Raw genomic sequence first — 15,946 nt, 5'->3', positions numbered from 1 at the left:
CCCTGTAATCAAATATCTAGTATAAAGCAATAATACTGACTAGTGGAGTAGAAGGATTTTAACCTTTGAACCACTCAAAAAACGTGTCTTGTGTCACCTCTTTCCTTTTCTAAGATCTTATATATGTTTCGGTTCACATTTAGCACTAATCCCTTTCTCTTCATTTCTTAATTACCTGTTGGCGAAGAACCACGTCAACAATACAATAATTAAATATTAATTAATTTTGTTAATTACAACTAATTTGTAATTAATTAATTGATCACTATTATCATATAATTGCATATTTGGCCCTCAGAACAAATTTCTTCTTAAATATGTCAACTATTTTTCCCTTCATATCAACTCTTACTTGAATAGTGTTGATAGAGCCGGTGTGGGGACCTATGGACCTATAATTCCAAGCTCCAATAAATTTGAGATTATTAATTAAACTCTTTACTTAAATAATCTTAATTTATTAATCTCATGAATATTCCACTATAAATATGAGATTGCACTCTTGTAATTATAGACATTTCATTTACTGAGTACTTTATAATTATAAAGCGTCCATTGATATAATCATTGCATACAAATTGACGCTCTAATAATAGTTCTTAATTAATCACGAATAAAATTACTATTTTACCCTTTTAATTATCTCTTGTTTCCTTAAGTACCATTGACTTTACTAGTGAAGGTTAATTCATAACTAAATTATGAATTTGAGTTCAATAACCTTTCAGTCCCAAAGGTCAACCCTTAAGAGAACAATTATTCAATCTCTTGCGAGAAGGCATAGATTCTATATCAGTATACTATGTCCCCAACCATTTACGTTAATGAGTTCCCAAAACAAAAGTTTCTAGCCTGATCATTCTGACAGACCCTAACGAGTGAATTAAAGAACTCATATAACATAAACAAGAGTTCATAGTAACTTTAGGATTAAGATCTATTTGTATAAGATCATCAGTTGATATATTTAATTAATACTTCGAAACGGTATTTAACTAAGCATTAATAAACATATCTGGTCCAGTTCTATATATTCTCTAATATATAAAGCACCTCCCCTAAAGTGTCCTACCACACTAGTGATCCGGATCTAGATCACATGTATTTATAATACTAGTGGAACGTACTTGCAGTAATTAATCTAAATATTCCATAACTTTATTTTACTGCGAACTATTCAAGTTCATTTATCTCAAACACAATCCCCCTGTACCAATACGTGTTTGAGATCACATATATGAACTTAGGAATTTTTCTAATATTTACATAATATTATCACATAATAATATAGTCACTACAAGAAAAAACAGTATTCATAACACTTAAAAAGTGCTATCTGGGACTATTGATAGCACTTCTGAAAATGCTAACGTAGCCCATGTTATTAAAAGTCCAGTCTTTTCTATAACATTTTTTGAATGTTATGTTCGGTGTTATCTTAAACTATTCAATAACACATTTTAAGGTGCTATAATATTCAAATAATAACATTTAGATAGAGTTTTTTATTATAAATTTGAAGTTTAATCTTGTATTTTTTTCATAACACTTTTCAACTGTTACATTTGATTATTTTGATAACATTTTTAGTTTGTTATATTATATAAACCATAACGATTTTTTACGCTTATAATATGCTTTTAAATCATAACATATAGTAATAAAATTTTAAATTTTATTTCGATAAGTATACTTATATGGTTTTTTTTTAATTAAAAGATTTTCATTATTGTATTTTGATAAAAAAATTCAAAATTAATCATAAAATGTAATTCTCAATAGATTGATAAACCATAAGTATTACATTAAACAATAACTAACTCAAACCATAAATGTGTCTACTTCATGAGATCTTAGTTCTAACTTAAGTTTGAAAGCATAACATAATAAAGTTTTATAATTTTGAACAATTTTTACTTCAAAAATGAAAAATAGAAACAAAACTTTATAGTAATTTTCCTAAACAAGAAAAGTTTTTGGTCATTGAAGATGAGAGAAATACAACATCCATAAAGTTGACCATTACAAAAACAACAATAACAACATGATACCAGCCTGCCATCATTTAATTTGGAAAGGCTGAATATACATGCCATTCTCAACATAGAACAAACACTTGTGCAACATTTTCTCAGTAAATTCCGGGGATGACCCTGTACCGAACCTTCTCGCAGTACGATTTCCAGTATTTTCCATACCTACTATAACAATCACATGTCAAGATTTTATGCCTTTATCTGTATGAAAACGCGCAAACCATTATTCATTTCGTCTACTTATTTATTTTTCTCTACACTGGCATCGGTTTGTAAATTGTCTACACCTGTTGGACCAGAAACCACTAACATGATCAGAGTTTGTCTCTCCCATACAAGCAAATAAACTAGTAGCACTCGTAAGGTAAGTTTTAACTAATGAATTACCTCAACTTCGGGATCTATTTGAAAAACTAAATTTGGAAGGTTTACCTTTGCAATTTTTAAGGGACATATAATTTTTCATAAACAAATGATGAGATTGTGTTTGCTTACTTGGATCGGCACCGATCATCATCCCTTTTCGCCCGGTCGAGGAGAAGGATTGTAAGAAACACCACATAAAAGTAGGGTAAAGCCTGCAGGACAAAAGTGATTCAATTCAAACACAACTTCTAACAACATAAACAAATCTAAACTCCAGAAGGAAAATTACTTACGTGGTTAAAAAGAGCTGGAACAGTCCAGAAAAATGCAGCTAATATTTCTGGGACATAGTGGAAATGTCGAGCTAATCCCCACCTGCGTGAACCAGAGAACTTTGTTTTTAGAATTTTAGCATTTGACAAATTAGGACAATGGCTCATAGAAATAGAAGAAGAAAGCACCCTCTATCAGAAAACCAAACCATCCACATGGTTAGAATGCTCATTTTATATACATAGTGTACCCATTTCAAGGTTTCCAACATCCTGTTGGAGCAAGTAGGCCAACAACAGCATGCTCACCCCCCGCATTCATAACCAAGAAGAAAAAAAAATCCAGTTAGTTCATATTTACATGGCAGAGCCTGAAAACGTACCATCCCGAAGTTAAAAGAATGCTGCTTTTTGTTTCCCCAGTTGTGGTAGTGTAAGTGGCAGTTATCTGTGAAACAGAAAGGGAAGAATTATGCAGGATTTAGCAGCAGATATACAGAAAATTGTATGTATAATGAGAACCAAATAACGAGTTTCAGAGAACCATATACCTTTGATGGAGCTTTACCCCAAACCAAAGCCTTGCCATTTGTTCTGCAAAACTCTTGCCTTTGCCTATCACAGTCGTAGTTGATGTATATGCAAAGAATGCCTGCTACTAGGATGTAGAGTGCCAACTGTGACAAAGCAAAGTAGACAACTAAAATTAAGAATTAATTTAACAGGGACAATGGGGAAATAGGACAGAAAAGAAAGTATGGTTGGTTGCAAAAAAAATCAAGTCTACGCTCATCTCATGGGCTTGGCAGCTTACAAACAAAGTTACAAGCATTCAACTTTTGCATTTGGCTGGTAGAATAGATTTGCAGCTTCTAACTCAAATCTAGAATCAAATTGCCAATATACAGCTTTTACAAGCTAATAATAATATTACTGGTGTATACCAAGGGGAGTTAGCTCAAATGGGAAGACATGTGGTTTGCTTCCATAAGGTCTAAAGTTTGAATCCCACCAAGGTATCTACATAGCCATTGCTATAGTTTCCTACTCTCTAGTAATGCAGAAAAGTGTTCACATTTTGAAAAGGTTGAAAAACATTTTGGAACTGTTTCTGAACGAAAGCAGTAATATTACATTTTATTGACCAAATAAACTTAGAATAGAAAACTTTATACCTGAGTTCCAAGGTGTACAGGATGATTGACCAGGTACATGCCAGGAGAAGTATATATAGAAGGCACCCATACAAGGCATCCCCAGCAAATATAAAAACCAGCTGTCAAAATGATAGGTACAATGATCCAAATGAGAGAAAGTATGAACAAACCAAAAGAACGGGAAAGAAGCAATAGATAAATTCAGCACTACAAGAACATTTGTTTAATAATTATTTGGTCTCTTCTAATCACAGTGAAAAATTAGGTAGTAGAAACAATTTATCTGCTAAAATTAAGGCCAAGAATTTGCAACGTCATGGTAGCCAATCCAAGTAATTGGGATCAAATACAGCCAATCCAATTCATATTGCAACTGGCACATCAACCAACACCATGGACATAAACAAAGTGATGCTGAATTACTGACATAATTAGGCATAATTCACAACTATCCCATAGACGCTACCTGCTTTATGCAATAGGTTACAGCTAGAACTGCCCAAGACATCATTCCAAATCTGCAATTTGTAAAAACTTTAATGTCGAAGTTTTTACCAATGCGAGGATAGAGTTCCATACCCTGCAAAAAGACAATCGAAATTCGAAAGGATATTCAAAAGTTATGGTTTGGGAAAATTTCAATAATGACCGCATACACTTAGTAACCCAGCAGAGTTTAAGCTGCTACAAACATGTGTGACAGCATCAGTGTACATACAAAAATTCTGAGCAGTTAGGAATTAAAAGACTCGTGTAATTACTAGTGAAGTGTAAAGACCAATAAGCAAGAAAATTTATGCCTAAACAGCCTGTTGCAAAACAAGAAGAGGGCAACGTAAAGAAGAACAAAGTCAGCCAGACTACTGAGAAAGTATCCCCATTTTATTTTTCACATTCTCAAATCCAACGTCAATGCAACATAGCCTCATATGATTTAAACACAAGTATGAGATGGTTAACATTAATCAACCAAAATATTTAGAAAATAGTTTGAACTAGAACATTTATTGCAGACCTGCTGCCTAGTTGTATCAATAGGAGGCTGCCTTCAAGAATCACCTGCATCAAACTCTAGAACTCCATAGTCCCTCAAACGAATCTGCACTTTTAAGCATCAAATACATTAGACGTGAACAATTATTCAGAATGACAAGATGACATGAAAAATGCAAGTACTAAAGGTTAAGAGAAATGTGCGCTAATCTGGAGGAATGCACGAATTCTTTGCATGTTTCCAACAACCCCACCAAGTGCAGCCTATAATGAGAGTAATCGTGAACATCAAAATAGCAAGTTCCCTAAATCAATGTAAAACACAATAGCAGAAGAAAAAATTTGAGCATAAGACACGAGCAAGAATGGATCAATAAAGCTACATAATTACTAGAATCTAGGCTACACCAAGCATCATTGGAAAAAATCATTCCCAAAATATTAAAATCCTGCTAGGCAGCAATAAACCGTCATGGTAGAATATTAAGTTATTACCTGGGCAGGATGACTTTGGATAGTATCCATTACATATTTTCCATGACCCCGCTCAAGATGGCGCCTTGCACCAATAATTAAAGACATCTTTTTTGACACGCTTTTTGGAACAGACGAGTCTTCACCAGTTAATGCCTATAGAATAGTGGGAAGAAAGAAAAAAAGATAACTTCCCCTACGAAGAAAATCACAAAACAAAATTGTACCAGACCCTCAGGGGGCAAAGCACGCAATCAGATATCATCTAAGCACCTACACATCTGCTATACCTGAATAAGGTGCCAAATCTTCTGAAAATGAACGGATTTTCCACCAGATGCATCCAGACCTAAACTTTCATAAGCACCCTTGAAAGCTGTCGCAGGCTAACAACAGAAACAAGCCATTAGATAGGTACTTATCTAACTCAGCATAAACAAAACTTGACAACAATCTCTAAAGCATCACAATGCCAAGGGGTAAATAGAGTTGTTTTGTATAAAGTATATTACAATGATACCACAAGAGAATTTAAAATTTTAATTAAGGCCGTTGAACACCATATCAAATTAACCTTATATTTTTCTCTCTCTAATAATTTAGTAAAACCAAACTCCATTTCAGAAAACAATTCAAAGCACTTGAATTATTCAAAACCAAATTTTTAGATTCCGAAGGAGAATGCAATAAAAATGGATTGTGATAAAAACGAACTTTCATCTCATAGTTTACACAAATAAGCCATTTTTTCAAGTTCTTTCTCAAAATACTAAATCATTAAAAGCAGCTGCACTAACCCTTATTTGTACAATATCATTGATCTAAGCAATATGGGCCACATGATCCTTATAACTAAAATACACAGAAAAATTGAAAAGGGAACAATGAATTTCTTATACTCACCATTTCGTCAAGAAGAATAAGATTGTAATGTAATGAATATTGTCAAGCTAAAACCATTTCAAGAAAACAAGTATCTAGTTAAGCTAGAAGAAGTATGCCAGCTAGCTAAAACATTTCTTGCTCAGCAACACCCAAAATAGCAAAATAAACTGCCAAAAGGCTCTGAAAAGAGGAACACTACAAAGAAATTTCAGATTCAGAATATTCACTGCCCAATGGCTACAAAAAATCTAGATGAGTTCCCAAGAACATCCTGTTGGATAACAACATCCCACAAAATGCCTCAATGAAAGAAAACAAAAATTTCTAGACAGAGAAAGGAGTAATTAGGCTAAATTGTGAGTCAACAATTACTAAAATGATACAAGGTCTCTAATAATCAAACAACAAACAAAGTTTGGTAGAATTACGCCATTAGTGTGTTGGTGAGAAACTTAAATACCAAAAGAAACTAATAAATCAAGCACATGATTAATCTCCATTTGACTGAATTGATGCAGACAAAAACTATTTTTGGACTCAAAACACCAGGGGGTCTAGTTTCAAGAAGCTAAACGTGACTAGAAGAAGCTTATATAAAAATTCTTGCAGCCAAGATCTGATCCAAGCAAGCCCAATCACCCAAATCAATGCCAACATCCCAGCCACATGAAAAGACCCCAGAGGAAGAGGATCAGCACAGCCTGTAGAAAAACCTTTGCAATTAGAAGGTGACATACATAAGCAAAAGAAAGCATGAACAAATAACAGATTCACAATTGACTTGCATACCTGAAAAACTAGAAACCATGAGTGCAGATCATTGGACTGATTGACTTTTTAAGACATTTCTCTGCTACCAATAGAACTAGAAACAACTCATTGTTGCCTCTGTTTGAAAATTTAAAGTAAAAGATTATAAGTCAAAAACGAATTGAAGTAACAAAAAAATTAATAGTTACATAAGGAAATAGTACGGTAAAGAAAAGAAATAATGTTTGCTTTGCCTCTAGATGCATATCTCATAGGTCTAGAATCTAGACAAGATAAATGTATTTGATTAAATAAAGTTCACTTTGTCCTCCAGTAGATTCTAAATCACAATACTAAATATTAGAAAGTTGATACATGGTTAATTGTGTGAGGCAGTATGAGTATGAGATATTTTAAAGATTTCTAGATAATCACCAAAATGGGAGAACTGTCATTTCAACAGTATTTATAGAAGTGAAAGTAGAGAATTACTAGTGGAAATGTTTGTAGACAATCCTTATTTGGCTATCCATTCAACCAATTAATGATGATAAATTAAGGAATTCCTAATATGTCAATATACTTGCATAGAAAAGTAAATTAATATGAATTACAACATTTATACCTTGGATGTTAATCTCTGCTCTAGTTGGTCATGCACAAAAAAATTGAAGATGACATTATCCTCACAATGAACATAACAAGTTTCCATTTCAATGATTTCCTTGTAGCGATGCAGCTCCCTATTTACAAGCCCAAGGAACTCTACATATTCTCTACTAACTTACTGCATTTAACAAGTTGAAAGTAAATACAACTTCTAAATTTATCCAAAAGAATGAACAAGGGAGCTTAAAGTATCTAATTCTTACAGATACAGAAGCTCAAAACAGCCAATGCACGACTTAGTTCCCATAACTGCTCTTGCTCTCGCTGGCTCTTGTGCTTCTCTTGCGATTGGAACAATCATTTCTCTCAATGCCACATTCTCCTCACTGCCCTTAAATTCCTTCATTCTTGCTTATTCTTCTTCTCTCTCTTCCCCTGCATTAAATAATGTCTAATCAATCGAGTAAACAAAGAAACATACAAGGGGCTACAGATTTCATTGGCTTAGACCTAAACTTAGTTGTAGTCTGCGGCAGCCAGACATAACTGATTGATCATTACTCCATATTTATTTTGTGATACATGTAAGAAAGAAGAAAGCAGTGCACAAAACTATCTCATTTGGAAGAGAAGCACATTGTTTTCACAACCCATAAAATTTATTAGATAGTGCAGAAGAATAGCAAGTATTACCTTCATAAGTTCTACTTGCATCTCAAGGTACTCCAATTTCCTCCTCCTTTCTGATACAAAATCCTCTAATGGCAATGCAGTAACTCCAACAGCTCCCACAACTTCATCTGAAGTGAAGATTCCTGAATACATACAGTAAAAATTCCTGCCATTGCAACATTTGTAAAGTCCAAGTCATTTATAGAAAACTTTCAAAATGCGCAGCACTTTAACCCTACAAGCTTTGTATCTTTGACAAATCTTGGAAAGAGAATGAGAAAAAAGCTACTTTTACCTCAAAATTACTTCTTCAAGTAAAATCCCCCACCATTCACATTGCTCTGAATAAGATATCAATAATTTCTGGTTATTATTATGAAAGTATACAAATTTATGATAGAATCATGCGCTGAATTTTCTCTTCCCAAAACTTCATTAAATCTAGAAAATTTATCCAATTTTTTTACAAAATTCAAATACTAACGCCATACCAAAATACAAAACTAGGAATTAGCATGTGAAAGAGAACTAACATCAAATATCTGCTACAAATTTTTCCTCCAATTTCAAAACAATACGAGCAAAATCAACAAAAATACCGATATTAACTAAATAGAGGGTTTAAAAAGAACACTACCAATAAAACAAACAGAACCCTCGTATCAAAATCAAGTTACGAACCAAAAAAAAAAAACTTTGAGTAGAGAGATTCGGATTTTACCGGGAAAGTACTTTCCGACGATGCGAAAAATCCGATTGCCGGACTTGTCGAGACCTTGGATACGAAAGAACTGCAAAAGTTCGAGGTCGGAGAAATCCTCGTCGATTGACTAATAGCAGAGCAATACCAGCCACGATCGGAAGAGAGTGAAAGAGACTCCTCGTCGCTGAGGCGATCGGTGAACACAACAACTGTCCAGACGGAGAGGCAGAGTGACGCGACCCTGGAAAGTTGTCTTCGTGAGGCAGAGACTTCGGTGAGGGCGGAGAGACTTCGGTGAGGGCGGAGAGACTTCGTGAGGGCGGAGGCAGAGATGAGTTGAGGGCGGTGAGGGCGGAGAGACTTCGGTGAGGGCGGAGAGACTTCGTGAGTGAGAGATTGAGGCTGAGAGAAAGGCTTGAGAAAATCTGAGAGAAAGGGAATTTTGGCTAAATTCATTTTGCCGCCGTGGATTTTAGTCATATGGCGCCAAAATTTTTAATCCTCATATTCATCAGTTCCGTGTTAATTTTAATCCCCCATTAATAATAGCATTTTTTAAAATATGCTATTCTTTAATGTAATATATACTCAATATTGTTGTAGTGAGTCCATAAAATATATGCATAACAACTTCAATTTATTTATATATTTCATAAAGCAATGTCTACTACATATTCTTTTAAGGCACAATTCCCAACAGGACATTCTTTCAGAGAGGTTTGGTTTGCTTAAGACTTGTTTCAACGGATAACCAGTGTATACTACGATGGTATGTCCTTCGAAGTATTGTTGTAGCTTCTTTTTTGGTGTAACAAGTGCGAGTACCAGATTCTCCATTATGTTGTAATGTGTTTCAGTATCTAACAACATTTTACTACAGTAGAACACTGGCCTTTGTTGGCCTTCTTCTTCCTTGAAGAACACAGAACTCACGACAAAGTTAGAAATGGACAAGTATAAGAAGATATCTTCATTGGGGACAGGAGAACTCAATATGGGCGGAGTACTTAGGTAGACTTTCAGTTCCTCGAAAGCTTTATTTTTCTCTGCTCCCCATGTTGTGTTGGCGGATTTCTTAATACATTGAAAGAAGGGTTGGCAGCGGTCTGACATACAGGATATAAACCTACCCAAGGCTACCACTTTTCCTGTTATAGTTTGGATATCACGAATAGTTCTTGGTTCTTTGACTTCTGATAGTGAGGCAATCTGAGTTGGATTGGCTTCGATGCCTCTCTTACTGACTACATACCCTAAGAATTTCCCTGAAGATACTCCGAAAATGCATTTGGCTGGGTTCAGTTTCATCTGATACGTATCAAGTATGTTGAAGCACTCTTTCAAGTCTTCCACGTGTGTGATACCTTGCCGAGATTTAAATACCATGTCATCAATATAGACTTCTGTGTTTTTTCTGAGTAGTGTAGAAAAGAGCTTGTGCATCAGCCTCTGATATGTTGCTCCTATATTCTTTAGACCAAAAGGCATGACTTTGTAGCAGTATAAACCACGTTTTGTCATGAATGCGGTGTGGATCCGATCCTTTGTCTTCATCAGGATCTGATTATATCATGAGTAGGCATCAAGGAAGCTTATTCTTTCATAACCCTCCGTAGCATCTATCATCTAATCAATTTTTGGGAGCAGTTAGCTATCTTTGGAGCATGCTTTATTCAAGTTGGTATAGTCAATACATACTCGTTTCTTCCCATTCTTTTTAGAACCACCATAGGCTTCGCTAGCCAACTGGGGTGCATGCGTTCCTCGATTGCACCTATACTCAATAACTGTTCCACTTCATCTTGCATCGCTTGGTTGACTTCGGGAGTGAACCTTCTCTGCCTCTGCTTGAGAGTTGGGAGTCTTTTGATATATTGAGGCTATGACACATGACTTCTGGGTTGATATCGGGCATGTCATGTAGGGACTAAGCAAAAGTCCCAACTCTGGTCTTGAGAAATTTGATCAGATCTTGCTTCTCAGGATCTGGCAACCGGGCAGTTACCAGCAATTGTTTAGATGGGTCGTTCGAGATTATGTAAATCTCTTTCAAATCATCGATAGTTGATTGTGGTTTCTCGTGTTCTTCCTCATTTTGTGCACTTTTGAGATATGATGGTAATTTTCTCGCTAATTGATATTTGGTGTGAACGTCGTCAGAGGCTGGTGCGTCCACCTTGTTTATTTCTTTCAGGGTTAAGTAGCATCTCTTTGCCTGCCTTTAGCATCCCTTTATGCGATGGTATATCTTCCATCAAGATATTGACATCGCATAACTTGGTGTAAAGTGGAGACAACGCCTTGCATTCTGTGGATCTGATTTCGCCCCATGATTGCGTTGTAGCTTGTGATGAAATCTATTATCAGGAAGTCCACTTCTAAACTGCGTTCTGTGGCGACAACATTTAGTCTGATAGCTCCCTTCGGGTAAAATCTTTGGCTATTGAACCCTAAGATTGGTGCGACAGAGGGTCTGATTAGGCTTTCTTCAAGACCCATCTTCTGGAAGGCTTCCCAGAAGATGATGCCAACGCCGCTGTCCCCATCAACTAAAACTCTCCTTAATTGACAGCGATCCACTTGGAGGTTGATGATTAATGGGTCGTCGTGGGGTAATCTTAGTGGATCGCGACTGTTTTTTAGTCTCTTCCCCTTCGAAGGTTCTGATTCAAGCCTTTTTATTTTATCCTCCCCTTTAGACGGGGGAGAAGGGTTGTTTGGTGGTGGTTTGGAGATGAGAGTGGTCTTCTTCTGGGTGTGCTCGCGATACTCCAAAATTCGGAAGACACCTTCGGCACGGACCTATATTTCTGTCATGTCATAAGGTGGGGTCATAGTGAGATTTTCGTATAAGAGAGATGCACTTGCAAACTTTTAACAAAGAGGTTGGCTGCAGTCATTGGCTCTACATCGTGAATTTGGTGTACCAGATCGATAAAACGTTGCAGATACAGCTTCAGATGTTTATTTTCCCCTTGCTTAACTCGATAGAGGTCTGCCATAGTTCTTGGAGCCTCACGATTAGCATTGTATTGTTGTAGAAAGGCTCTGCGGAGGTTGCGGAAGCTATTGACAGAGCCAGGCTTAAGCTGTCTGAACCACAACAAAGCAAGCTCGAAAAAGGTTGTGAAGAACACTTTGTAGTGTATAGCTTCGTTATTTACCTCCAAGGCCATTTTCTGCCGAAATTGAAACAAGTGACTAAGTGTGTAACGCCCTACTACCTTAGAGTCGTTACTAAGTGGGTTTAAAATGTGCAATCAACTCGCTAAACGAGGTTTTTAGAGCAAAAGTGTGATTAAATAGAAGTCTAGGCTGTAATTTTAAAAAGGTACTCTATTTCATTAAAAGTTCAAGAGTTTAACATTCAGGATCCCAGAACTCGGTTTATAAAATATTTATAACTCAAAACAAGTTTATAAGTAATTAACCATCAAAACTAGGGTTTGTACAGCCATTTCTCAAAAATATCCCCAACCAATGTAGTCGGGCAGGCCAAACATGTACGTGCCGTCCCCACGCTCTCCGTACTCATGGCTGGTTGACTTTCTCTTTGCCCTTACCTGCAACACAGAGCACCCGTGAACCGAAGCCCATCAAGAAAACTCATACAACACATAACATATGCATATCATGTAACCACTATAACAGATTACTCATATCTAATAAGACAATCCATAAGATTTAAACACATACTCGGCCATGCCGTCCCAGAAGCGTTACCAAAGCCTGGGATCTCTATCTACACCGTAAGGATATCCCATGTATCCATTGGGGTCTCACCCTAACCACAAGCACTCCATGTGCTAAGTGGTATTCCCAGCCCCACTGTCGTTCTCGGCCTTCGCCGTTCTCGGCCCTTCGCCGTTCCCGGCCCTTCGTCGTTCCCCCCCTGCTATTACCACATTTAGCATTCCCAAATAACAATCAAGTATAAATTCATTCAATTTTAGCTACACCTTAGCAACAATACAATCTAGGGCCGCGCCCTGCAACAATACTATGGGCTCGAGCCCTGCTCTACGGGTGCTTCAGTTTTCTTACCTATATCCTGAGCTTTCCGATGCACCAAGGCCGCGAGCACGGTCCTCTAACCCGAGCCTCTCCAGAGACCTAGTCACAACACATATAAAACATCCTTTAATACTAACCAATCCAAAACCACTTCCCGGGACCAATCCCACACTCTCGGAATCCCCAAATTCCTAAAACAATTCATCGGAAACATCCCCAGGAGCAAAAGCTCAAAATTGCAAAATCCCATATTCTGAAACTAGCCTAGTGCCACGGTGCTGCCCTAGAGGGCCGTGATGCCCAGCAAGTCAGAAAGCCTTCCCCTGTCCTGAAGCAGCCTCGCGCCGCGGCGCCCAAGAACAGGGCCGCAACGCTCCTTTGCGAACCCAGAAATCTGGGTTTTCCTCTGCATTTTCCCCGAGCCAAAACACTCCCAAACCAACCCAAACACATACCTAAACCCCAAAATCAATTTAAAACTCCAAATAAACCTTTTAACAACCTATAAACATCATAAACCAGCTCAATCATAAAAATCACACCCAAAATCCACCCTTTGGTTTCAAATCTCAGAAACTCAAACCAAGACTTAAAAAAAACTTAACCCATGCTTCAATATTCTCAGACCACACCAAAAATGAAAATTCAAAGGTGACAAGAGCTCTTACCTCGATCAATAACTCAGCTTGAGCTTCCTCCAATCCCAGCTTTAGACCAACTCCTCTTGATTATCAAGCTGAATTCTCATAAAAACCAGCCATAACTATCCTTAAATTTCCATTCTTACTTTATAAAATCAAGCTTAAAACTCAGTAAAACAGGAGCAATTCTTACTTCAGAACAAATCTTGATTCTTGTTTGGCTTCAATTACTTCAAACCACCTTAATTCCTCTCCCAAATCTCAGAATTCCCAACTCCCTTCCTTTCTTCCTTTTCTTCTCTTTTCCTCTAGGTTTCTCCCAATTTCAACATAAACAAAGCTTATGACTAAGTGTAATACGTATTCCCTTTTTCCTTCATCTAAAGTAATCTAAATCCCTGCCAAATTACTATCCTATCCTCCCATAGTTATCCTCTCCTAACTAAACCTCAAGGGCACTCTTGTCCTTTCACTTATATTACAATTCTACCATTTTCCATCTAAGCTTGTTACTCTCAGCGGTTACTAATGGTTACTCAGGTTGCCCAATCACCAATAACCATTAACCACAAATTCACAATTCAACAAATGAAATTCCCAAAGTACCCCTAGGCTCCTCCCGAGCCGGGTATAAAATCTTATTGTGACTTTTGAGTTACCTAGCTCTTTAGGACCGTCTCGGCACGTGCATCACATTAGTAACACCTACCTCACGTGGTACAAACCACATAATACCATTAACACATTTATGCCCTCAGCGGGCTAAGATTACCAATTTACCCCTAACATACAAACGGGGTCCACATGCATATTTATACCACCTAAACATGCATTCTAATCACATATTCATTCAAATTCATATATAAACATGTTAACTCATTTATTGCCCTCCAGGAACGCTAATCAAGGTCCTAAACCTTATTATCAGATTGGGGTGTTACAAAGTGGATCCCCCTTCCCGTTGAAAGCTGGTAGAGGAGGGATCACGAAGTCTCTTGGCTTTGGCTCATTCTGGATCCATTCAGCAAAGGGTGATCTTTCAGTAGTTCTTGACACTAATTCAGCGAAGTTAGAACAATGCGTAGGTCGACCCTTGGAGAATTTTTGCATTACTGTTTGGAACATTTCCTCTTTACAAGCGGAGGGGGTGGGATCTCCAGTGGCCACATCGTGCACGACCCGCGTATGATTTTGCTGACAACGGCGCTCTGCGGCAGCTCAATTCATTCATGATGGCTCGGTGTTGGCGTCTACATGTGCTTCATACAGTTCGGCTCGTCGCTCGACGACCTTCCGTTGTTGACGTGCCGGAGGCGATGACATTGGGGCCTGAGATATCTCTCTGATTCGAGGAGTGTCGTCTTCAGATGGGTCAATATGGACTACTGGAGTCTTTGATCCATTAGGGTTGGATTTTTCCTTGTCCTGAGTCTTGCGTAGGCCTTCATTTGCTCTCTGTAATTTAGAAATTTCGGCCTCCATTTTTGCTTGGGCAACAGTCAGCGTTCTGATGGCCTCATCAGACTTCTGTTGGCTGTCTTCCAGTAATCGACACAGTTTGTCGAGTTGCTCACCAAAATCTATCGTGGGGGTGACAAGAACGACTGTGCTCGACGCTCCGTTAGTCTTTGGTGGCATGGCTTTCACATTCGAATGAATCTTGATTTTGCAAAACTTTCTTGATTCAATGAATTCCCACAGACGGCGCCAAATTATTGATGCAACAATTTCGTTCTTTCTATTTTGGAAGGTACTTGGTATCAAACGATGATTCTCGAATCTCTTTCTGGCAGTGTAGATGGCTCAGGTGATCGTCGAATCGTCTATGTGTACCTGCAAGAAAGACACTCCGATGCTTAAGTCAGTATCTATCCTTTTTTTTTCTTGTAGTGTCTTGGAATTTTACTTAGCTAGATAGTAGTAGTAGTAGTAGTAGTAGTAGTAGTAGTATAGTAATAGCTTGTAGTATGTTAGTTTTAGTGGATATTGGTTCAAGCTGAGATTTAGTTGGAAACTCATAGAAATAGTTATGGATTTTATAAGTTTAACCTATAGTTTAGAAATATTAATTATAACATAAGGTTTGATTAATATAGCTGGTCCTAGAAATATTATTTATTATAATCCAAGGTTTAGATAGAACTAATAAGAACGTGACACTTGTCACAAGCATGTTTATTAAGGATTTAAGCATTTTTGGATGAATAATTTAATAAAGGATAAATCTAGAAGCTCTGAAACCTTCTAGCAGTTGTTAGGATCACCTTTTACTCAGTCAAAGCTGTTTAAACAAATTCAGAATGTGCTGAAAGAGTGCAAAAATGTGTTTGATATATCAACGTATGCCGATATATCGCAGCTATAGGGGCTAAAA

At 37.1% G+C, this 15,946-nt stretch overlaps 1 protein-coding gene across 1 annotated transcript; it reads right to left on the bottom strand.

Moving 5' to 3' along the window:
• Positions 1 to 1,954: 1,954 nt before the first annotated feature.
• LOC133812926 (uncharacterized) lies at positions 1,955 to 7,948 on the bottom strand. The gene is made up of 15 exons (XM_062246771.1): positions 7,806 to 7,948; positions 6,989 to 7,071; positions 6,823 to 6,884; positions 5,589 to 5,684; positions 5,320 to 5,454; positions 5,049 to 5,129; positions 4,891 to 4,930; positions 4,550 to 4,640; positions 4,298 to 4,365; positions 3,850 to 3,950; positions 3,226 to 3,351; positions 3,058 to 3,122; positions 2,696 to 2,777; positions 2,532 to 2,614; positions 1,955 to 2,198 (listed from the first exon to the last, which is right to left on the bottom strand). The coding sequence occupies exons 1-15, from the start codon at positions 7,946 to 7,948 to the stop codon at positions 2,132 to 2,134; spliced, it is 1,323 nt and encodes a 440-aa protein (XP_062102755.1). The 3' UTR covers positions 1,955 to 2,131.
• Between the last annotated feature and the right edge of the window lie 7,998 nt (positions 7,949 to 15,946).

The sequence above is a fragment of the Humulus lupulus genome, chromosome 1 (genome assembly GCF_963169125.1).
Source record: "Humulus lupulus chromosome 1, drHumLupu1.1, whole genome shotgun sequence".
Lineage (NCBI taxonomy): Eukaryota > Viridiplantae > Streptophyta > Magnoliopsida > Rosales > Cannabaceae > Humulus > Humulus lupulus.
The sequence above is the reverse complement of the archived record's forward strand: the minus strand, read 5'-3'. Positions and strand labels throughout refer to the sequence as shown.